General features: G+C 40.8%; 1 protein-coding gene across 2 annotated transcripts; it reads right to left on the reverse strand.

Annotated features, from left to right (window-relative positions):
* Positions 1-5,227: 5,227 nt before the first annotated feature.
* Positions 5,228-25,609, reverse strand: ndufa9a (NADH:ubiquinone oxidoreductase subunit A9a). Of its 2 annotated transcripts, none has more exons than XM_048554604.1 (11): positions 25,511-25,609; positions 22,467-22,637; positions 19,646-19,743; positions 18,359-18,450; positions 14,136-14,277; positions 13,930-14,032; positions 12,492-12,562; positions 12,326-12,402; positions 11,154-11,249; positions 9,074-9,140; positions 5,228-5,710 (listed from the first exon to the last, which is right to left on the reverse strand). In XM_048554604.1, exons 1-11 carry the CDS (start codon positions 25,566-25,568, stop codon positions 5,543-5,545), a joined length of 1,143 nt encoding a protein of 380 aa, XP_048410561.1. In that variant the 5' UTR covers positions 25,569-25,609; the 3' UTR covers positions 5,228-5,542. The 2 variants fall into 2 exon arrangements, with proteins under 2 accessions (XP_048410561.1, XP_048410560.1); XM_048554603.2 differs by lacking the exon at positions 25,511-25,609 and adding an exon at positions 24,378-24,563.
* Positions 25,610-25,838: the final 229 nt, after the last annotated feature.

Here is a 25,838-nt window from a genome sequence, read left to right on the forward strand (position 1 = left end):
CTTAAGTAGCACAGTACAAAGAACGGGCAGGTTCCACTGACAATACTCAAATCCTCTTTTTCACAACTCTCATTTCCTTTGTTGTCATCCTGTTGCAAAACACCCAGTATTGGATAAATGACTAATTCCCTCCAAGATTTTCTTAACTGAATCTCCCTTTACAAATGCAACCAGATCTGCCGAGTATTTCCAGTATTTGTTAGAGATGGTTATTGCCACTTATCAGCCCAAGACTGAATGTAGCCTGAGTCCTGCTGTGTGCAGATGCCAATTGCTTTGTTTTGAGGTGCTGTGAATAGAACGACACATTATAGTCATACAGAAAAAAATACTCCACTAATCATACAGAAAAAAATACTCCACTATCATAAAGTCAAAAGTAAAACTCATTGACAGAGTAACTGAAAATGGTTTAGCTGAAGATGATACCCTTTAGAACTGATGCAATGCCTTCGAGTTGAGATGAACAGCTTCTAACCAACACAATTAATTTCCTTTGGACTAGATATTACTCCATCCAGGGAGTTTTTCCTCCTGTTCCAATCCATACCGTAAGGTCTTTGATTAACACATTAAAGTCATTTATTTGAGTCTGGATTCTGAACTGGTGGCATGTTTGTTCTGGTCTGCAAGAATGAAACGGTTTAATAATTAACTTGTTGTATTTGTAGAGCCATGACTTTAAACCAGTATGTCCACACAATGGATGACTGGGATCATAATGTGAATTTGTTGAATGAAGAGAGTTCTTCAGTCAAAGAGAATAAACATAAATATATTGGCTTGCCTTTGGTATAGACATTTCAAGAACAGATTAGAAACTAGAAGGGGGACCCTTTAGATTGGAAAGTTTTTGGGGCAGTTTGCAGAAGGGTCTAGGCCCAAAACGTCAGCTTTTGTGCTCCTGAGATGCTGCTTGGCCTGCTGTGTTCATCCAGCTTCACACTTTATTATCTTGGATTCTCCAGCATCTGCAGTTCCCATTATCACTAGGTCGAATGTAATAGTTTCTGCTAGAGAGGTCAGAACTCAGAACTGTTAGGAAATAGGTTACCTCAGTGTAATTGTAGTTTGAAAACTTCGGGTCAGTAACATTTGGTTAGAACCCTGAAGGGGTTACTTGAATCTAAGACAATTTCTGTTCAGTTTTATAAATAATCAAATAATCTGGAGAATTTGAAGAAATTAAACTGATTGATGTGATAGAAAGTGATGTTATTGGCAATATATTGGATTTTGTTTTGAAATTTTTCAAATAGTGATAAATGTAAATACTTTGAAGCAGGAAAGCTGATGTTTCGTGCCTAGACCCTTCGTTGGAAATGGGGGAGGGGAAGAGTGTTCTGAAATAAATGGGAGGGAGGGGCTCACCTTTGTCCCCCTCCACCCACACATCAACGAATACCAATCACGTTTGGACATTGAGCAGTTTTTCCACGGCCTCCGCCTCCGTGCTTACTACTTTAACCCTCCCTCTACTAACCCCTTCTCCCGCCTCCAACACAAGCACTCCTCCTGGACACAATCCCAAGGCCTCCTACCCTCCCTTGATCTCTTCATCTCCAATTGCCGCCGAGGCATCAATCGCCTCAACCTCTCCCCCGCGGAATGTACAGCCCTCCGCTCCAATCTCAAACTCACCATAAAACCCGTGGACAAGAGAGGCGCAGTTGTAGTATGGCGCACTGACCTCTAAATTGCTGAGGCCAGATGCCAACTCTCTGACACCAACTCGTACCGTCCCCTGGATCATGACTCCATCCCTGAACACCAAACCATCATCTCCTAAACCATCCACAACCACATCACCTCACGTGACCTCCACACGGATAGCCTCCAACTTCATCGTTCCCCAACCCCACACCACCCGCTTCTGTCAACTTCCCAAAATCCATAAACCTGCCTGTCCTGGTCGACCCATTGTCTCCACCCGCTCCTGCCCCACTGAACTCATCTCCACCTATCTGGACTCCATTTTCTCCCCCTTGGTCCAGGAACTCCCTACTTACATCCGTGACACCACCCACACCCTCCACCTCCTCCAGAACTTCCAATTCCCCAGTCCACAACACCTCATTTTTACTATGGACATCCAGCCCCTATACACCTGCATTCCACATACAGATGGCCTAAAGGCCCTGTGCTTCTTCCTGTCCCGCACACCTGACCAGTTCCCCCTCCACTGACACCCTCATCCACTTAACCAAACTCGTTCGCACCCTCAATAACTTCTTTATCAATTCCTCCCACTTTCTGCAGAAAAAGGGGTGGCCATGAGCACCCGCATGGGCCCAAGCTATGCCTGTCTCTTTGTAGGTTACATGGAACAATCCCTCTTCCACACCTACACTGGCCCTAAGCCCCACCTCTTCCTCCGTTACATTGATGACTGTATCGGTGCCGCCTCCTGCTCCCACGAGGAGTTTGAACAGTTCGTCCACTTCACCAACTTCTTCCACCGCAACCTTAAGTTTACCTGGACTATCTCTAACACCTCTCTCACCTTCCTGGACCCGTCTGTCTCCATCTCGGACAACCACCTAGAAAGTGATATCTCTTTCAAGCCCATCGACTCCCACAGCTACCTAGAATACACCTCCTCCCACCCACCTTCCCACAAAAATGCCATCCCCTATTCCCAATTCCCTCGCCTCCGCTGCATCCCAGGATGAGGCATTCCACTCCTGTACATCTCAGATGTCCTCGTTTTTCAAGGACCGCAATCCCCCCCCCCCCACCGTAGTGGTCGAGAACGCCCTCGACCGTGTCTCCCGCATTTCCCACCACTCATCCCTCACACCCCCTCCCTGCAATAACAACCAAAAGAGAATCCCCCTCATCCTCACATACCACCCCACCAACCTCCGGATCCAACGCATCATCTTCCGACATTTCTGCCATCTGCAATCTGATCCCACCACCAAAGACAATTTTCCTTCCCCACCCGTCTGCTTTCCAGATTGACCGCTCTCTCCGTGAGTCCCTTGTTCACTCCACACTCCCTTCCAGCCCCACCACACCTGTCCCTGCAACTGTAGGAGGTGCTACGCCTGCCCCAACACTTCCTCCGTCACCCTATCCCAGGACCCAAGAAGACTTTCCACATCAAGCAGAGGTTCACTTGCACATCTGCTAATGTGGTATACTGCAACTGCTGTACCTGTTGTGGCCTCCTCTACATCAGGAAACCAAGCGGAGGCTTGGGGACTGCTTTGCAGAACACCTATGCTCAGTTCACAATAAACAACTGCACCTCCCAGTCACGAACCGTTTCAACTCCCCCTCCCATTCCTCAGACAACACGTCCATCCTGGGCCTCCTGCAGTGCCACAACAACGCTACCCAAAGGTTGCAGGAACAGCAACTCATATTCCGCTTGGGAACCCTGCAGCCCAATGGTATCAATGTGAATTTCACAAGCTTCAAAATCTCCCCACACCCCCCCCCACTGCATCCTAAAACCAGCCCCAGCTCATCCCCACCTCCCTAACCTGTTCTTCCGCTCACCCATCCCCTCCTCCCACCTCAAGACACACCCTTATTTCCTACCTACTAACCTCATCCCGCCCCCCTGACCTGTCCATCCTCCCTACACTCACCTTTACTGGCTCCATCCCCGCCTCTTTAACTTGTCTGTCTCCTCTCCAACTGCCTTCTCCTCTATCCGCCTCCCCTTCTCTCCCTATTATTTCAGAACCCTCTACTCCTCCCCCTTTTCTGATGAAGGGTCTCGGCCCGAAACGTCAGCTTTTGTGCTCCTGAGATGCTGCTTGGCCTGCTGTGTTCATCCAGCTCCCCACCTTGTTATCTCAGATTCTCCAGCATCTGCAGTTCCTATTATCTCTAATGTAAATACTTTGGTCTGTTTATCTTTTCTTTTGTATAATAAAACTTGTTTCATCGTTAAAACCAAATCTGCTGCACTGCATGCTTAGGTTTGAGTGAAAGTCCACCAGTTTAAAATGGTCCACCGTGCCAAATGTCAGCCCAGAATCTGATTCATTCTGTAGCAATATCAGCTAGGATCATAACGCATTAACCACAGCTTTAAGGGCTCCTTAATGCCATATTTGGTCAAATGGTGCCTTGTTAACCACTCACACACCTCTGGAATTCAGTTTCTTTTCAGTAGGTTTGAATGAAGGCTGTGCTGAAGTCTGGTAGTGTGTGCTTGTAGCAAAATTCAGACTGAGCATTGGTCATTGATTATTGCAAAAATATAAAAATAAATTGCTTCAATTAATTATACTGGTCCTTGAAATACTTTGAGAAAAGAAAAATCAGTGAAATGCCTATTTGAAGAACTAACACCAACATGATGGTTCAAATGCCCTCCCTTCTGCATTGCAATAATTGAGATTGAGCACTTTTACAGAAAAGATTTTACAAAGCAATACCACAACACAGGAGAACATGGCCACCGTATTCTACAATGAGGTATTACCAAGTGAATGATTTAACAAACTAACTGTTTCTTTCCCCTCTAGTGATGGTTTGAGAGTCAGTACATATTTGTGAAGGGTGGGTCAGGTTTTCATTTACTAGCAGGGACCTTTTGCAAGTTCACGTACAAGATTCTGCACAAGGTTTGAAAAGTTTAAAGCACACAACTTATGTCAAGTTTAACGTGGGCTGGCAAAATAGGACTAAATAGAACACACCGATCAACAGGACATAACAATTTGTGATTCCATGCCAGTGATCTTCTGCAGGTCCTGTTTTTCCCTTCACTCTGTTATATCTTCCTAAGGTGCTATATCCAAATATGCAGATAACATTAGAGAGCATAGAAGATGTAGATAAGAGCACAAAGCTACACTGGAGTACAGACCAACCCAATGGCAAGTAATGCCAGATGGAGATTAATCTGGGAAAGGTTGAACAGGTGTGCTTATACCCAATGGGATTTAGAAGAATGAGAAATGATGAGTGACACAGAGATCCTGACAGCATTTGATAGTGCCGATGTCAAGAGGATGTCTCTCATTGAACTAAGGGACGTACTTTGAAAGGGTGACCTCTTGCCCTGAAACAAAGAACTAGGTTTTTTACCCCCCATGAAGGACATTACCGTGTGGCATTCTCTTGTCCAGAAAACAGTAGCAGCTGGGCAACTGAGTTTAATCAAGGTAGGGTTAGATTTCATTTTACAGTCAAGGGAGTCAAAGATTACTGATAGAAATGCAGGGTGCAGTGCACAGTCAAGAAAGTGCAATTGAGGCCATAATTAGATTAGTCATAATTTTATTGAATGGCACAGCAGGCTCTCAGGGCCAAGTGGCCTACTCCTGCTGCAATTATTTTTCAATGTACCACATGAAAATGTCTTCATTAACTGTCAAGTGAGTATATAGCTTATCAGAGCAATTGTTTATTCATGTCTGTAAATTTATTAAACCGCAAGGAAAACATTTAAATATATTTGAATTTATTCCTTTAAAACTGGACAGACCCAACTTTTTATGTACATTACTGTCAAAACTAGATATGATGTGGTAATCCTCCAGGAATCCGATAAGTACTTCTCTTTCAGAATACGTTATTAATTCACAGGTGTTGCTGGTTTTGCATCTTCCAGGTCAGCATCCAACCAACGGTACTTCCGATGACGTCGCAGAACTTCAATTGCTCTTTGTTCAATAGGTGTTGGAGTAATTCCTAAGTCTTCCAGACCAGGAAGGTCAAGGTATTTAAAGTCTGTGATGTGCAACTAAAATGAATTCATAACCAGATAGATCCAACAAAACAATTATTTTAGTACCCTGAATATTGAGTCATTAAATTGTATGAGTTGTTTATAATATTATCTTTTAAGAATAAGACTTAAATTTGATTAAATTTTTAAATTTAAATAGGAAAGCTTCCAATAAATAACGTGTACAGAGCCTAAACCTAAAATTCATATGCCATACGTTTCTTTAAAAAAAAACTGGTTGCAAAAATCCATACAACATCCCAATATCAAATCCAAGGCTGATGAAACTCTACTTTGATCCCCAGTTATTAATCTAAGATTATGTAGTGGGACGTCAGGGGCGTTGAGATTCATTGGCATTGGGAGGGGGACCTGGAACTGGAAGGCAGTTGTGGCTCAAAATGGGTTTCCCCTCTTCCTTACTCTGCTTCGTCTCTTTCCCTGGTCATGGGTGGCTTCCTGATTCTTGGACTTCTTGTGCAACAGTTGCTGACATGGAAGCACAACAAAGATTTTCAATCACTGGGGACCCAACAAATAATGGCCAAAAAGAAGTAGAAATCAGATGATCAGAATATCACACGGTCAAACCTGCAGGAATGCTTCAACTAGAGTTAGCAACCCAAGGCCTGATCTCAGGATATTGCTGACCCAAATAACATGCATTTAGAGTAGAAATAATGAGAACTGCAGATGCTGGATAATCCAAGATAACAAAGTGTGAAGCTGATGAACACAGCAGGCCCAGCAGCATCTCAGGAGCACAAAAGCTGACGTTTCGGGCCTGGACCCTTCAGAGAGGGGGATGGAGAGGGGGTTCTGGAATAAATAGGGAGAGTTGGGGAGAGGCGGACCGAAGATGGAGAGAAAAGAACATAGGTGGAGAGGGAGTATAGGTGGGGAGGTAGGGAGGGGATAGGTCAGTCCAGGAAAGACGGACAGGTCAAGGAGGCGGAATGAGGTTAGTAGGTAGAAAATGGAGGTGCGGCTTGGGGTGGGAGCAAGAGATAGATGAGAGGAAGAACAGGTTAGGGAGGCAGGAATAGGCTGGGCTGGTTTTGGGATGCGGTGGGGGGGGGCAGGGAGATTTTGAAGCTTGTGAAGTCCACATTGATAACCATTGGGCTGCAGGGTTCCCAAGCGGAATAGGAGTTGCTGTTCCTGCAACCTTCGGGTGGCATCATTGTGGCACTGCAGGAGGCCCATGATGGACACGTCGTCTGAGGAATGGGAGGGGGAGTTAAAATGGTTCGCGACTAGGAGGTGCAGTTGTTTATTGCGAACCGAGCAGAGGTGTTCTGCAAAGCAGTCCCCAAGCCTCTGCTTGGTTTCCCCAATGTAAAGGAAGCCACACCGGGTACAGTGGATACAGTATGCCACATTGGGAGATGTGCAGGTGAACATCTGCTTGATATGGAAAGTCATCTTGGGGCCTGGGATGGGGGTGGAGGTGGTGGTGTGGGGGCAAGTGTAGCACTTCCTGCGGTTGCAGGGGAAGGTGCTGGGTGTGGTGGGGTTGGAGGGCAGTGTGGAGCGAACAAGGGAGTCGCAGAGAGAGTGGTCTCTCCGGAAGGCAGACATGGGTGGGGATGGAAAATTGTCTTGGGTGGTGGGGTTGGATTATAGATGGCGGAAGTGTCGGAGGATGATGCGTTGTATCTGGAGATTGGTGGGGTGGTATGTAAGAACGAGGGGGATCCTTTTGGGGCGGTTGTGGCGGGGGCGGAGTGTGAGCGATGTGTTGCGGGAAATGCGGGCGACGCAGTCAAGGGCATTCTCGACCACTGCAGGGGGAAAGTTGCGGTCCTTGAAGAACGTGGACATCTGGGATGTGCGGGAGTGGAATGCCTCATCCTGGGTGCAGATGCGGCAGAGGCGGAGGAATTGGGAATAGGAGATGGAATTTTTGCAGGAGGGTGGGTGGGAGTGGGGTGGTGTATTCTAGGTAGCTGTGGGAGTTGGTGGGCTTGAAATGGACATCAGTTTCTAGCCGGTTACCTGAGATGGAGACTGAGGGATCCAGGAAAGTGAGGGATGTGTTGAAGATGGCCCAGGTGAACTTGAGGTTGGGTTGGAAGGTGTTGGTGAAGTGGATGAACTGTTCGAGCTCCTCTGGGGAGCAAGAGGCGGCGCCGATACAGGCATCAATGTAACAGAGGAAGAGGTGGGGTTTGGGTAGGTGTAGGTGCGGAAGAGGGACTGTTCAAAGTAACCACCTCAAGCCGCACCTCCATTTCCTACCTACTAACCTCATCCTGCCTCCTTGACCTGTCCATCTTCCCTGGACTGACCTATCCCCTCCCTACCTATACTCTCCTCTCCACCTATCCTCTTTTCTCTCCATCTTCGGTCCGCCTCCCCCTCTCTCCCTATTTATTCCAGAACCCTCTCCCCATCACCCTGTGTGATGAAGGGTCTAGGCCTGAAACGTCAGCTTTTGTGCTCTGAAATGCTGCTTCACACTTTGTTATCTTGCATTTAGAATAGATTGGGTCATTGCAGTCGGAGTGCATATTTAGAATGTTTATAGACTAGGCACAGAGGTCACAGGAAAAAAACTATCATATGAAAAATATGCTTGGTAATCCACATGATCAAAAATTTATTACTTTAAAACCTTGGTTATATGGACATTTCCCAGTTCCAGAAATCACACCCTTTAATATCCAATGTGTTGAGGATATGATAACCAAAATCTTAAACTGGCTCAAAATTTACATTCATAGACTGATAATAAATAGCAAAAGTAGCAGGACTTACAAATGAAAGAAAATCTCTACTCTAAAATTAATAAAATCAATCTGTCATTGCTCGAGTTATTAGTTTTGTTGAATTAATCATGTTGTTCAAAATGTGTCCATCCTGCCAACATTAACTTTGCCAACCACTCAAAAGCAAAGCAAAATTCTAAGAACCAATATATAAATTGGGAAAATAACAAAATTCAAGCTGTTGATAACCTGACAGCATCACAACCCTCCTAATGAATGGAAAGAAATGATGTGAAACCCGAGTTCACCAGTTAAAACAAGACACTCAAAAGTCATACACTTTGGACAGTGTTTGCTAACTTAAGACTATCAGACAAAGGAGAAACTCCCGTTCCTCAGAAAGTTTCACTGGAATAAAACAGCTGTCCAGATTGAATATGCAAGGTCTAGAATATAACTAAATTTATTCTAAGGTGATCTCAGTGAAGAAACTTGAACTATTAATCCAGATGTCAGCATGTCACACAGAATTATAATTGATGACTGTAGCACATTTCTGAAGATACTTTTGACTTTTCTTTCCATTCTTGATTTAAAAATCCAATGCCAACTGACCAAATAATGTACTAAGCATGGCAAAGGTGCTAAAACCAAACAAAACACATACCCTATCCACTTTGTCGCGGGATGTCCATTGATCAAAAGGGCTCAGCTCAAAAAATCTTGCCAACAAACTGTGGTAAGGGAATAACAGCAAACGCACTGGTTACTGAGCATGCACAATGTAGCATAACACTGCTAAAGCCAATTATACTGATTTACAGTATGTTTGAAATCTACAATCTTAGATCTAGAACTCTGTTCTTTCTTTCAAATTAGTAATGTACATATGTGCTGATAAGCTGTTTTAACTGAACATAAATTAAATTGTACAACTGTAAAGAATGTATTCAATTCTCTTTGCAAAGAGATTGTTTAATCTGCTTTCAGGAGAAAAGCAGCAGAAGGATAAAGACCGGGGGATGTGTGGGCACAGCAGCAACTTGTTTTATGCTTTTAATGTATAAACCATTCCATGATGTATCATAGCAGTATGGTCATCAAAGCTAACACAAGAACCAGAGATGTCAGGGCAGTCAGCCAAACTTTCAGCTAAAGATACTGATCTGGAAATCGTCTTAAAGATAGAAGAGCCAATAGAATGGCAATTATATGTATAGAGGGAATTCTGGAGACTGGGGCTTTGGCAATTGATGGCATGGCCATCCAAGGTGGAGCTTTTAAAATCAGGGTTTCTGAAAATGCTAGAACTAGAGAACCTGAGGGTTGTAGAGCTGGAACAACATTGGGATTGTTCTGCTCAGAGTAGATCAAATTAAGCATAGGTAGGCAGTTTTGATAGCATGAAAATGAAAAAACTATTTCCAATGGAGGGAAAGTCCATAACTGTTTCTTTGTGTAAGAGACTACTGCAATAAATGCAGTCTCTGAAAGAGTGGTGAAAGCAGATCCAACAGTGACATGCAAGCGAGTTAGATAAATACTTAAACCAAGAAAACATGCTGGGGTCTAGAAAAGCAACACAAGAGTACATACAGCTTTACAAAGAGGGGGCACTGGCATGATAGGTAGAACAGTATCCGCTGTGCTGTACCACTATACTTGTATGATGAGACAGACAGAGAAATTTGAAGTGTGCCTGAACTCCACAAAATATACATCAATTCAGCTATGTCAAAACCAGTTACAAAAACTAAGGAGGGAGAAAAATCCTCCTGACCACCAGATCAAATAACTTTTACCAGAGACACACCACTGTTGTGCAATGAAAAGGGATCAATATAAAAGCAGGCAGGACTTGGGAACCAGAAAACAGACACCAGTACAGAAGGTAATTCCATATTTTTCCCATACTTCGAATGTCTGGGACAATTAGAAGGCGACAATTACTAAAATGTGACTAATTTTAACTTTGGAGCCCAAGCAGATTTGTTGTTCCCGTTTGTTTAGAACCAAAAATTGAATATTTTTACTCATGGGATGTCAACATTACAGGCACAGCCAGCTTTTGTTAAACCATCTTAGTTGTCCTTGAACGGAGTGGCTTGGTCATAACTCAGAGGACAAGAAAGAGAGTCAACCACATTGCAGTGGGTCTAGAATCACAAAGGCCAGATTAGGTAAGGATGCTCTAAGGATTTTATTCAACTTTGGTTTTCACTGAATCAAAATTTCACAAACTGCCATGCTACAGTTCTGGATTGCTAGTGCAGCAAAATTACCGCTATGCTACCAGCACTCCCTTGGAAACTAAAATTATACTTTAGGTAATTTCTGTATTTTATATTTAAAATACATTTTTAGTTTCTTTTAATTTTAACTATAGCAACAACCATGGATCATGAGTTCTACCAAGTTTTTGTTCTCAAATGTCACAGGAGGAAACAGTGAACCATGCCTTCAAATTTTTTTGAAGAGAGAAAAAAATTGGAATTGGAAGCTTAACAGAATATTCACTTTCAAAAGGGGTCTTTAAAAAATTAAAACAATATTCCTAGCTACATAATTCAATTAAAACACCCTCAATTAGGTTGTGAAGAACAGTATGCAAATCTAGACCTGAACCAGGTAAACTGAGAGATTCACATCTGTTTATAGGCAAAAATGACTGGTTTTGGACTTCCTTTCAAACTTGTTCACATTCCTGCTGCATATTCCATCACTGTAATCTTATAGCTTGTACTCACTGATAGATAGGCCTTGGCAATGGGTACGAAACAAACGGTCTGTGCATAACAGCATATATGTATTTCACAAGGTCATGAAGCAGGTAGCGATGAGGCCTGTTAAATAAAGAAAAAGTGTAAACCCTCTTCAGGCACACAGTGTTCAATCCATCACCTATTACAGAGAGGAATCATATTGATAGGCTGGCGTAAGTACATCACATAATTAGCTTTATTATAAAGTTAGTCAAATTGCAAATTTATATATTCCAATCTGTATTGTTAATTTCAAAGTCAAGGATAATTACTCTGAAACTAAAATATTCCCTTTAAGCTACAAGGCCGATACTAAAGCAATAGCAATGCTAAAGCCGCCACACGAAGCACACACAAAATTACCAAGCATGCATGGTCATGCAAGAACAAAATGGAAAAGAAGCCATGCATTTTAACATTTTAACTCCAAAAAAAGTTATTCTGCAGTCTAAATTTTGGTTTCATTACAATTCATAACCAGATGAACAAGTAGTCATCTTTATTTGTGCTTATGCTCAAATTCCTGCCACGATACATGTTCAATCACAAGCAACAAGATGTAAGGTGCTGAGGCTGCAGCCATGGGTTACTGCCACAGTGATCAAGTGGTGGTTGAAAGCAGATGGCTACTTTGGGACAGGTAGGAATGGAGCCAAGATACTGTGGTAGACAGCAGGGCAAAAGAGAATGGAAAAAAAAAACCAGAAGTAATCACATGGTCAATAGCTGAAAAAGGGTAAAGTGATTCTATTCACATAGAATTTTGTTGTTGAATTTGATTAAGACAATTCCAGTGCCATAGACACGACAGAAAGCAGACTGAAGGAATCTGAACAGAGTGGTGATGTTTTAGGACTCAAGAGTGAAGTAAGTTGACCAATGAATTGATAATTAAGAGATTGACTGGTCCACAAATATGATGTTTTGAAGATAAGTGATAACAGCATTGTTAAAAGAAAGCATTATTATTTAAAGAAAGAAAGACTTTGATGATGAAAAGACTTTGATCCTGGGGAAGTCAAGCAGAAAATAATTTCCATGAGAACTGAGGAAAAAGTAATGAGGAGAAACAACACACCAAAAACTAAGCTGCTGTAAGGGGTCAGAGAGAATTTGAGCAGGAGGAAGCTAAACTAAATGTTAACTTTAAAACTTACCCAACTATAACATATGATTTTCCACTGGAGTCAGGGTCTTTAATAGCATTTACAATCGCTTTGGCCACATCCACGACCTACATGTTATTAAGATTGAAAAATATGCTTACGTATCAGAATTTTAAGTACGAGCTAAATAATTTAAAACCATTTCTTATGTACATACATAAACAGGTTGCTTTACAGTCTTCATGCCCATAGAGATGAGGGGTGTGGCACGTCCAAACCAACGCAAATCTAGGAAAATGCAACAGTATCCAATGATATATTTGAAAATGAGTGAAATATTTTTGTACAAAACAAAGACATGAGAAGCTGAAAATTTTCATATATACACTTCATGCCTTCATTTCATTTGATAGTAAAATAAAACAGTTGCACAGTGATATTTAAGTGGAGACTTTTTATTCATACTTACTTCTAATCCAGGCTCTTACAGCGAAACAATTTCTCTTCATCTGGAATGTCTTTAAAATGTCTGAACTGGAATTTAAGAAAGAATACTTGTCCTTCCTTTGCCTGCTATTAGCTCTAACCTCAAATTCATGATCTGGGACCCTTAATTTTCCACAGTCCAATTTATACAGATTAGGCCTTTACTGTCAGTTAATATCTGCTGGGTTGTTTTATAATATTTTTGCTTGCATTTTGTGTCCAAAAGTAGCTTTGCTCCATTGTTATTAGCCATTTAGCCGTTGTATCAAGTACATAGGTATAAAATTTAATTCTATCTACAGTAAGTCAAGTCAGATGGGCACATCCACTGAATCAGCCTCACCAAGCCTTCAGCAGTTTACCACAGAGAACAAATGCATTTTTTTGCACTGAGTGTAAGTCCAAGGCTGTAATTTGCTTCTAACTTAATGCATAAAAGTCATACCATGATTGGATTTTGTCTAGTCACAGGAGATGAAATTCTCTGTTGTATGAAAACATAATTAATTCTAACTTTAGTGAGATACAATCAGCATGGATTTGCGACAAAGTATCTATTTTGGGTTAATCAGGTAATATGATAAAATAACAAGGTTGACAAAGGCAGGGAAGTAGAAATTGTATATATGGACTTGAAAAAGGCACGTGATAAAGTACTGCAACAGACACAGTATCAAAGGGGCAGTGATAACATAGGCTGAGTCCCCTAGCGATGCCACTTTGTCAACCTAAAACATCAAAAGCAGCTGCCTCTCTGAATAGGGCACTGCTGGATGTAGAGTACAGTTACATGCACAACAGAATCAGTTTGTTTTGTTCTTATATCTGCTCTCTCTCCCCCACTCTTTAGCTAGAGAAAATTTAGAAGAATTCTTTCCATCCTGCAAAGGACCACTTGAGAGGATGCAGTAATCATATTCCATAGGAATTCTAAAAAGACACCTGGACATGAATTTAAAAGGAACTAATTTTGCAGGTACGAGGAAAGTTTACATGCAGGCTTAAATTGGACAGCTCTTTGGAACAGTCAATACAAGTCCGAGAGATATATGATTCTGTATGTAAATATATACAGAGCTGCCAAATAAGACACTTGCTCAAATATGTAATGATTCACCAAAAGTGAACTGAGATTGAAAGCACATTAAGCTTACAAGAAAAAGACTTACTGGCAAAATAGTTGAGGAATTTGTCCTCTCTTCCAAAAATTTCAGACGGTTTGATGATGACAGAATCTGGGAATTCTTCCCGCACAACCTTTTCTCCAACAGCCTGCCAAAAAATTATTCAAAACAAGCACACTTCCACTTTATTCTGTAAACGTTAACATTTTAGGTACAGATTCTAATTTCCAAATTAGTCACATTCTTCTTACCTTTGTTCTTAGTAGTTTTGAAACACTCTTCATGTGCGCATTAAGATGAGAAACGTGTATTAATTTTTCAACCCCAGATTCACTGCATGCACGAGCAATATCCTGTGCAATTTTGATGTTAACATCCTCAAATTTGAAATTCCTAAAAGAAAGTAAATGATTTAAACACCGATGCATAACAGAAAATAAGAACTGTATTATTTTTGGCTGTCATTATCAAACACTCCCAAATAAAAGTTAGACAGAGTAAGGGTAAACTTAACATTGAGTCATACAGCCAGGAAGCAGACCCTTTGGTCCAGTCAGTCCATGCTGAACATAATCCCAAATTAAGCTCGTCCCACCAGCCTGTTCATGGCCCACATTCCTCCAAACCTTTCCTATTCATGTACTTAAAGAATATTTTTTAAGTGTAATTGTGCCCACATCCATCACTTCCTCAGGAAGTTCATTCCACACATGAACCATCACTGTAAAAGAAATTTGCTCCTCCTGTATTTTTTAAAAACTTGTTCACCTGTCACCTTAAAAATGTGTCCCCTAGACTTGGAAATCCCCCATCCCGGGGTACCTAGACCCCTCTATTTTATAAACTTCAATCAGGTTACCTGTGAACCTCCTACACTCCGGTGAGAAAAGTCCCAGCCTGTCTTTATAACACAAATCTTCACCAGCCAGCAACCATCCTGGTAAATCTCTTTTGAACTGTCTCCAACTTAATAATATCCTTCCTATAATTGGGCGACTCGCTCGAACCGGAAACAGTATTCCAGAAGAGGCCTCAAAAACGTCCTGTACAACTTCAACATGACTTCCCAACTCCTTTACTCAAAGGACTGAGCTATGAAAGCGAGCGCACGAAATGCCTTTCTAATCACCCAGTGTATATGTGACACAAACTTCAAAAGAACTATGGACTTGAACTTAGAACAGTGGGATAAAATCAGAGGACCACATCATAGAAGAAGACCCTTTAAGCCCATCAAGTCTGTACCAGTCAAAAACCACCCCAAAACAACATTTTCCAGAACTGGCCCACAAACCTTGTATGGTTTGGCACTGAAAGTGACATCTAAATATTGCCTCTACAACTCTTACAAGCCCCAAGTTTCAGATTCCTATCACCCCCCCAGGTGAAAACATTTTTCCTTGCGTCCCTTCTAACTTTTACTTTGCCTCTTACTTTAAATCTAGACTTCCTGGTCAGATTCCTCCAGCAAAGGGAAAGTTTTTCCCTGTCTGCCCTGTCCATCACCCCACTATCCCACACATCTCAATCATGTGCCCCCCTCAGTCTCCTTTGCAAAGGATAGATGCAGAATTTGCACTGGGGATGAAAGAGGCTTTATTGGAAGCAAATATAGTGAATTTGTGATTAAAAATTTTGATAAAATGGCCTTACAAGTTGTGAAAGGTTCATGACAAGTGGTGGCAAAGCAAATTTGGACATTGTCCACATTTGTATTGAAACTGGCCACGAGCAGGCGGCTTCTGGTCGTTCTCATTATTGTTTTTAAAAAACAAAATCCAGCAGCTAAAGTGAAACATTAGAGACTAGAAACAATGTCTGGGAAATGGCCAGTTTTGCATTTGGTCTTTGTATAATAGTATGAAATGGCTGGTAGCTATTGGGTAGCACACATTACATTTCTTCCGATTTCGGGATTGTGGTTCAGTTGGTAGCGTTTTGGCCTCAGAAGTTTGGGGGTTTAAGTCCCACATTAAGACAGGAACAAAATACATAAATAAATAAAAACAAGCCTGACATTTCAGTGTAGTGATAAGGAAGAGCTGTCATTCAGATCTAAGGCTTCATCTGTCCTCTCAAGTGAAGATTCCAAAGCACTATTTTGAACAGCATTTACAGCAACAGTTCGTCCCAAAGAGTATTATGGAAGAAGCAAGATTATCTAGCCATTATGACCTTGTTGTTTGCAGGAACTGGTAATGTGTGGATTGGCTGCCACATTTCCAACAATACCAAAGTAAATCACAAAACAGTAGCGCATTGGCTGTAAAGCTCTTTGGAATGCCCATAGTCACGTGCAACTGCAATTTTTATTTTTATTTCTTTGTTGACCAGAGGGCTCTATGTTTTAATTTTTGGTATGTGCAGAGTGGAGTAAAATCATCTAAGGATGTTTGTGATCTGCTGCAATTTTTAATCAGTTAAAAAAAAGGTTTTCTGAAATCTCAGATCAGTTTTAGTCAGTGCCTTGAAAATAGGTGGACAACTGATACAAATTCTACTCTTGCAACAGCCAAATGGGACTGGCTCTGCATTTGCATCCACTTAGGTAAAGCTTACAAGAAGATCTGTAGCTCAGGTTGTGGATGAGATTGTAGATTTGCTCGCCAAGACAATGCGTTGATTGAGGATGTTTCATCATCCTGCTCGGTAACAATTGCCAGTATGCGTCTGATGAAGCATTGGTGTTCTGTCCTGCTTGTTATTTATATGCTTCAGTTTGCTGGGTTTGTTAGCATAACTTCCAGTTCTGTTTTACAGCGGTTTGTATATCGGATCCAGTTCAATGTGTTCCAGTTGGAATGCCAGATCTCCAGGAATTCCATGTCATGTCTCTTTGGCTTGTGCTATTACGGATGTGTGGTCCCAGTTGAATTTGTACCCTTCTTTGTCCGTGTGTACTGTAACCAGTGAGAACTGGTTGCATCTTTTGGTGGCTAGTTGGTGTTTGTGCATTGTTATTGTCAGTTTTCTTCCAGTTTGGCCTATGTAGTGCTTCTCAGCCCTTGCATGGTAATTGGCATATTACATTGACTTTATTGGTTGTGAGTATAGGATCCTTTACGTTCATCAGTAGCTGTTTTAGGGTGGTTGTTGGTTTGTGAGCTGTCCTGATACCCTGGGGTCTGAGTAGTCTCGTGGTCATCTCCGATATGTCTCTGATATACAGTTGGGTGACTAGTGTGTCTGGCCATGTTGTGGTCTGTCACAGAGGTAATGGCAGAGTGTGCTTTTTGGATATCCATCCCTTTTAAAAAACTCTGTACGAGTGCTCCTGTTCTGCTTTGCACAATTCCAGATCGCTGCGGTGTGTTGTAGCTCATTTGAATAATGTCATGATGCAACTATATTTATGGGTGTTGGGGTGGTTGCTGGTGTAATTAAGTATCTGGTCCATATGGATGGTCCTTCTGGAATATGCTAGTCTGCAGTTCCTCGTTGTTCTGATGTTCCACCATTACGTCCAGGAAGGGTAGTCAGTTATTGTTCCCTTCTTTTGATGAATTTTATTCTGATGAGGATGTTGTTTATGTGTCATTGGGTTTCTTCTTGTCTTGTGCATTTGATAATCACGAAGGTATCAATATAGCAGACCCAGCGTTTGTGTTGGATTGTGGGGAGCGCTGTCCATTCTAATCTTTGCATTACTGCTTCTGATTTCAGTCCTAGTATCAGGGATCCTATGGGTGTTCTGTTGATTTGTTTGAATATACAGTCGTTGAAGATGAAATGGGTTGCAAGGCACAGATCCAACAATTTCAGGGTGCTGTCCTTGTTGATGCTGTTGGCATCATGGGGGGCCTGCCTTCCTGATTTGTCCAGCAATGCAGCAATTGTCTCTTTAGCTAGGTCGATGTTTATGGATGTAAATGGTGCTGTTACATTGAAGGATATCATTGTCTCGTCCTCTTCTATTCTGGTGGCCTTGACGATATTGAGGAATTCTTATCAACTGAAAATGAGGATATACAAACACCAACTAGTCACCAAGAGACACAATCAGTTCTCACTGGTCTCAGTACACACAAACAAAGGAGGTCACAAATTCAACTGGGACAACACATCCGTAATAGCACAAACCAAACAGAGGCACGCCAGGGAATTTCTGGAGGCCTGGTATTCCAACCGGAATTCCATCAACAAACATATTGAACTGGACCCAATATACAAACCATTGAAACACAAAACTGAAAAAGTGATGCCAACCATCCCACCAAACCGAGGCATATAAGTAACAAGCAGGAGAGAACTTCAACACCTCACCAGAAGTGCACTGATGATGTTATCTAGCAGGGTGACGAAACATCTGCAATCAAACCCACTGGCTTGTCGAGCAAGTCTACAACTTGGGTAAAAGTTTCCAGATCAGAAACAAAACATATCCTAATTTGTAGTATATAATTTACACCCACAAAAATAAATTAAATATAGTAAAATAATGACTGTTCTGACTTTGGTAAAGATTGACACTTACCGTGTTTCCCATTCACGTCCAACAAGATTAATAACAACATTGGAATGTTCCACAGCCCGTCTGGTGGAATCTTTATCTCGAGGGTTCCAGTCCTGACAACGAAATTAATCTTATTAGAACACCAATTAAAAATTCAGCCAGTCTTTGAGACATTAGTGTCCAGCATTAGGGGAGACAATAGCTGGTGGTATTATCACTGGAATGCAAATCCAGAGACCCAGATAACCTTCTGGGGACCTGTGTTCAAATCCTGCCATGGCAGGATGTGGAATGTGAATTCAAATTCAATAAATATCTGGAATTAAGAATCTAATGATGACCATGAATCCACTGCCAACTGTCAGGAAAAACCCATTTGGTTCATTAACATCCTTTAGGGAAGGAAACTGCCATCTTTACCTGGTCTGGCCTCCACACTACTCCAGAACCACAGCAATGTGGTTGACTCTGAACTGCAACTCTGGGCAATAAATGCTGCCTGGCTAGTAATACCCTCATCCCGTAAAATGAAGAAAAAAAATGCTACGTCAATCCTGGCAATCCACCCCTCAAAATTAAGGCAGTTCAGCTTTTTGTACTTTCATTTGTTACTTGGTCGTTTCCACTTAATTTCTTAGCACTGGAGGTAGTTGCAAGGGGATTCTTTAATATGACTGCCTCCTTGTAGCTAAATCAGATTAGTCAATGCCAGCAATTTGAGATATGGAGAAATTACTGGGAAAATGGATTTAACCTTTATAGCAAGTCATTTAGGCTCCTTAAAATGCAGCCTTTAACACCCTTGTTATTTCAATCAGTTCCTTAGATTCAAATACTTTCACCATGCAGATTGCACGCTTCCTGATCATTCAATCCTGTCTTTCTCCTTTTGAATTGAATACTGACTCCTCAATTCAATATCACTTTCATAATATTAACTTTATGATGTGCTTAAAAAGTTATCTTCCCAATAGTTTCTAGTAGGGCATTAGTCCAAATCCAAACCATTAACAAACTAACTGGATGAAAAGAAAAATTTGAGTGTTGTTGCTTTTCCTGTTAGAAAACAGGTGACACATTTGCACATTGCTACTTCTCCTAGAATAGCTCGATAATTTTACTTTCAGCTGCGTAGGGATGTCTTCAATTGCTGTTTGCCCCTTACAAGTGCATTTAAACCTGGTATTTCAGCACAAGCTGAAATTATAATACAAGCCGGCACTGATATCTTAAATATACTTTTGGAAACTCAAAACATCCAAGAGTTACATATTTCAAAATTTTCTTGCAACAGTATTTGAGACTCACAAGAAAGGTCAGCTGTCCCAGATCACCCATGACTCTGAGATGATTGACATCGTATGGATCACAGCGATGTGGTATCACTACCTGAGAGCCAATTCGCCCTAAAAAGAATGAATTTGGTTAATACACAAACTAAAAATTATCCTCCAGTGTCATCTGTGTAACAGTGCTGCGTAAAATGCCAAAACCTCACCATTCCTTTACTGTCAAGGACAGTTCTAAGAGCAGACACCAAACTGGGAGCTACCTGAGGAACTTAGCATGCAAAATTTCTAATTTTAATGCAATCATGGAGTTAAGTCATTCAGCACATTGAAGTAATCCTCTATTACACTGACAATGACATCAAAGTTACCCCTCCAAAAAAAAATCCTTCTAGTGTGTAAACTCTCCTTTGGCCTCTTTGGAGGAGCCCAACCGTTTTATTATGACATCTAATTCTGTTTTTCCACAAGCTGTACAATTATTTTGCTTTGCAGATTATTAAGCATGAGTAAATAATTATCCAGCTATGACATTAAATTCACTCTTTTCTAATTTACTTGGTACATTCTGATGCACAGTCTGGGTTTCTCTCAATACATAATTTATTCTTCCCCAATAAAATTTTACTGCTTATCATCTTTACACTAAGGTCAGCCTTTTTTCCACACATCTTCTAATGTAGGAGTATTTAGGTAATTCCCAAAGTATTTCAACAAAAGTGAGCAGTATATTTGAAAACAAATATTTACATCCTACCATTCTTGCTATAAATGTGAACAATTAACCTATTAAACAAATTCCTTCACTGGTTATAATCTATGTTCCCTCTAATTATTGTTCTTCTGGATGGAGCTCCATGCACAGCAGTGACTTCTGAAACTGGAAGTCAAGATGCGAAGCACTGATTGATGTTGACAGCTAAGAGGAAATGTTGGTTATAAACAGAAAGCAAACATTTTGACCCCAACTAGATATGCGCAGGGACAGTTATGTCATGGCCAACAGACGGCACTTAAAAAGACAGCATTTTATCAGTGAACTTACAATGAATACCCCACAAACAGACAGAATGAATGCAAAATTGTTTGAACTCAGACAGGGAATTCAGATGGGATTCCAAAGGGGGAAAAATGTGCTTAAATAAAGTGTTAGTCAGTGACCACAAAGATCTAGGCTTTTTCTAAAAGAATTATCACACAAGTGTTGCACTGGACTTTTACAAATATTAGCTATAAGGACACTATAATGAAGGGAAAAAGGACAAACATAAGTGCCCCATATGGAAAGTAGGATGTATTATTTCAATTCTGGATGTTTAAAATCAACGTCCACACTCAGTATGACAACAGACGACCTCTGTGGGTCAACAGGGTAACAGTAAAAGCTGTTCGTGTTTGTCCCTGCACCTGGAGGAGATCTGCTGCTATGGTAGGCCACGAACATCTGTCTACTGTCATGCTTGCACATCCACTGTAGCTTCTCTGTAAACATTTTATGACATACGTCATCCAACTATTCAGAGAACAATCCTTTCTGCTAGCGTCTGGAAAAGATCTCTGCAACTTTCCAGTTCTGATCAAATAGCTGTAATATTGACTCTCTTCTGCCTAGAAATCCCTTTCTAAAAGATTACTTTTCACTCTTCCAACTTCAAGTAACTGTTTGTCTTATGATCTTTATATAGAATTTTCACTTGATCTTAGCACAAATTTTAAAGGCCTCTTCATTTTTAAATGGATCTTTATCTATTGACCAGCTTTCTGAAACACAGAAAAGTGGATGCAGTGTACTATTTTGTGAGGTTTTTCCATGTTACAAAGTTTGAGTTATCATATTAAGACATCTATCATTTTCACAAACAGAAATTGCCACAATAACTCAGCTGGTCGGCCAGCATCTGTGGAGAGAAAACAGAGTTAATGTTTCAGGTCCAGTTACCGTTCTTCAGAACACAGAAGCTCATAGGGCGAGGAGAGAATGGGTACGGGTGGCAGCTAAGTTAGTGAGAGGTTTGGCAAAGTCAGGTGCAAGTGATTGGGAGGGCTCCAATGGTTAATTGGAAGGGCCAGTTTTAAAGCTAGTCAAGACAAAGCGAGTTGGTGACTTTTTCCAAGCAGGTTCCAGATGCCAGGTATTTCAGTTTTCCAACATCTGCAATATCAGCCTTTTAGATCATTGTTAAAATGTTCCTGAAATCTTCAACTGAAGGCTAACAAAATATCCTAAAAAGAAAAATACCAAGGGAGTTCAAAGGGTGTAATCAGTTAAAATTTACAATATTTGCAATGTAGTGAACGATGGGGAAAATTACCAGTCAATCATTCTCGACAATTGGAAATGAGACAGTGAAAACATGTGCTATTTATGCAATCGCTTTCTACAATGATTGCGAATCATTTTATGGACAGTGAAGCTACAGCAAATATGATACCACCTTTAAAGTTTGTAAATAGGAGTACAGTAATATTTTAAAACAAAAAAGCTCATTATTATTTTGCCTTACATTATATTGCCTTCCCCTACCACACCATCAAAATCTGAACCTCTAATGCCTCATATTTTTATGGCTTAAATTTTATAAAATGCTGAAACAATTTGATTTTTCACTGCCTTACTCAATTCAGTTATTTATAATATTTCTCAATTTAACATACGAAACAAATCTCAAATTGCCACCTTGCTATTGCAGTGTTTATAACTAGGAATCCTTTGCAGCATACTCATTGAAAATAGCATTTTATTTCACAAAAGCTTAAAGTATTTAGTAAAAACTTGTTTAGAAAATAGATATTCATAATTCCTACTGGGGGACAATATCAAAATATGTAATGGATCTTACCAAGCCTATTCACAACATATCGTCCAAGAAATCCAGATGCCCCAAAAACCGTGGCCACAATCCCACTAAAAGATGAACGCCCACCTTTACCACGAGGAATGAGGGGGTGATGTATCTTCCTTTTCTGAATCAAAATGGACACTGGTGAGGCTAAGCCTGGTGAAACAAAACCTGAAAGGCAACACAAATACTGTGACATTGTATGCAACTGACAATGTTTAAAGGAAACATTGCCTGTATGTCAATTTTACATATTTGAATGGAACAAATGTTGTTTTATACATGAATTAGGAATAAGTGAAACACGAGCAGATGTTGTCCATTCAGCCCCTTTAGCATGCTCTGCCATTCAATGAAATTATGGTTGATCAGCGAGTGTTTTGAATTCCACATTCCTATTTACTGCTGATAACCTTGGATTCCTTTCCCAAAACAAGAATCTATCTACTGACTTAAAAATATTCAATGACCCCACCTCTCTCATCTACTGAGGCACAGCATTCCAAAGCCATAGAGAGAGGGAAAAAAGTCTCCACATCTCTTCTGAAAGGCAATCTCTAATGATAAAACCACATCCCCTAGCTCTGGACTGATCTACAAGAGGAAACATCCTTTCCATGTCTGGCTTATCAAGACCTTTCAGAATCGTACACACTTCAAATTAAGCCAACCCTCACTCTTCTAGCTCCAAATGAAAACAAACACATGTACAACCTATATTCACAAAATACCTGCTCATTCCATGAGTCAACCTGGCAACCTTCGCGTATGCCACTTCTAATGCACTTACATCCTTAAAAAATACAAGACCAAAACTACACAGTATGAGATGTGGTTTCACCTTTGCCCTTTATAAGTGAAACAAAACACCTTTACTTTCATGTTCAATTCTCCTTATAATAAAACTGTCGCTACCTGCACCTGATGCAAGAACAAGAACAGGCTGAATGAATGTTAAAAACATTTTTTTTATCAGTCATATTGGAAAACAGTTCAACTTTCATAGAGGTCTTAACAGTGGGTTTGTGTCATTTTACGTATCAAATATCCAATCAATGTTTTGTATAACGATACAGAAATCCAAAATGTTTCATCCAAATTACAAGTAACCTTTGAGAATGAAGGAAACCACTGGAATAACAGAATGCAAAACACCACTGTAATGCTGGATTCAATATGAAATTCTATTTATCTTGATTTTTTTTCCTTCAGGAAACTTTAAAATTTAAGATAACGAGTCAAAATATTTCAGAACATAAGTTATTAACAGTACAAAACTCAACAATTCATTTGTGTACTGATTTTAACAGGTTTGACTGATCCATTAATTTAGCTTGCTGACCTGACTCTTAATGCATTCATTCTAATTTCTAATCCCACATGCCTCTCAGGATTCACCTCAGATTTGTTTTTTCTTGAACCTCTCTCCATCTCCAACAGTTGTCTTTGAACATGAATAATCATTAGAAATCCACAATCATCCACATTTGTAATGATTTATCTGCATTATATCTAATGTGATATCAAGCTTTCATGTCAAAGTTGATAAATACCCTCATCTAATGACAAGACTCAATCAACTCAATCCTATATGGCATATTTCATATCTCTACTGATTATGAAGACAAAACAAAGGTAAATACTCTTTTTGCCATGAAGCATGACCTCAAGCACCCCACTAACATAACCAAACATTCCCTCAACTACACAACTATGACAAATACACCACGATTTGAACTCTAACTACTGTTTCTGCTGGAGTGACTGACACTTTCACCAGTGAATTATGTCACACTTGACTGCTGTTTTATTCTCTACTTGGAACAAATCAAATACACACTGCAAAATCACTTTAGACTATGCTGTCTCAGATAATGAAAAGAAACTGCCAAAGACAACATTATTACGAACTTTTGTAGCTTGGGTTGTAGAGGAATTTGGAGACTTGCTGATTGAGCAGTGTGTTTGATTGCAGATGTTTCATCACCCTGCTAGATAACATCATCAGTGCACCTCCAGTGAAGTATTGGTGTTCTGTCCGACTTGCTGTTTATAGCCTCGGTTTGCTGGGTTGGTTGGCATCACTTCTGGTTCTGTCTTTTTTCCCACAGAAAAACCTGACTGAGGCATATAAATAACACGCACACAGACAACAGTACCGAGCAATGTGACAGAACATCTGCAAACACCAGCTCATTGAGCAAGTCTACAGCCTCACAACATCATTATAAATCACGTTTGTAGCGCAGTAACATGAGAGGGGCTTCTATTTCAAGATTAACTTTCGAATTTAACTAAGAAACATTTCAAAATGCTACACAATGAACATGTTGAAGTCATTTTTCACACAGCAAGACCTCACAAACTAATGGACCTGGATGCCTTTGGTTTAGGTCAAGGCACAGGAAGAAGTCATTGCAAAAGTGAAATCTTTTATTAATCCAAAAACTACAGCAATAACTGAGCTGTCAGTACTTCAGGACCTCAACTAAGAGTCATGCCCAAAAGGAGCAATTTACTACAAATGCTGGAACCTAATTTGAAAACAAAAAAAAATGAAGATGATCACAGCAGGTCAGGCAGCATCCATGGAGAGAAAGCAAGCTAACATTTCGACTCTAGATGACACTTCATCATTTAGATTTGAAACACGAGTTTGCTTTCTGTCCATGGCTGCTGCCTGATCCACTGTGATCTCTCCAGCACTTTTGTTCTCATACCCAAAATGTTCAGAACAATAATTAACAGTGCTACTCAAACAGACAAGAAGGAACCAATTTATATTGTCACACTGCAGTATTTTCCTAGTCTTGAAATTAATTTTCTCTTGGTTGAAATTTCAACCGAGTGTTCGTTAAAAGACCTTCAGTTAACGGTGCACACCCTGTTTGTATACGTACAAGAGCCCAAAGGGTCCAAGACCCGCGGGGAGATTAAAGCGGAAATTGCAGTGTTAATGGAGCTCAATTCCGATATCAGGCGAGAATGAAAACACGAGTAAAGGAGGCCGAGGTCAAATGAATAAATCCGGGACGAAGACTGACCTGACTTCGGGAGGACACGGGCCCAAGCCCAGACTCCGCTACATAGCACGGCCGCCATCTTGTGTCACCTGACAGCAAACTACCAATCAAGAATGGGCCGTGAGGAGGCGGGGACACCATCAACCAGTAGGAGAGAGCATGTGCCCATTGATCAATTCGATCAGGACATCACAAACCATCCGACCAATAAGATGAGAGCATGTCCAAACATCCAATAGGACAAAACCAACATAAACACCGCTGACCAATAGGAGCAGAGATGGTAGGAACTGCAGATGCTGGAGAATCTGAGATAACAAGGTGTAGAGCTGGATGGACACAGTGGGCC

This window comes from Stegostoma tigrinum, chromosome 25 (genome assembly GCF_030684315.1).
Source record: "Stegostoma tigrinum isolate sSteTig4 chromosome 25, sSteTig4.hap1, whole genome shotgun sequence".
Taxonomy (NCBI): domain Eukaryota; kingdom Metazoa; phylum Chordata; class Chondrichthyes; order Orectolobiformes; family Stegostomatidae; genus Stegostoma; species Stegostoma tigrinum.

Excerpts from the sequence above, each read along its gene's own strand:
- ndufa9a (XM_048554603.2), bottom strand. The coding sequence starts at position 24,471 with ATGATGTTATCTAGCAGGGTGATGAAACATCTGCAATCAAACACACTG. Across the intron at positions 19,744-22,466 it reads ATATGTTGTGAATAGGCTTG|GGCGAATTGGCTCTCAGGTA; the intron begins GTAAGATCCATT and ends CATTCTTTTTAG. Across the intron at positions 14,033-14,135 it reads CAAAACTACTAAGAACAAAG|GCTGTTGGAGAAAAGGTTGT; the intron begins GTAAGAAGAATG and ends ATTTTTTGGCAG.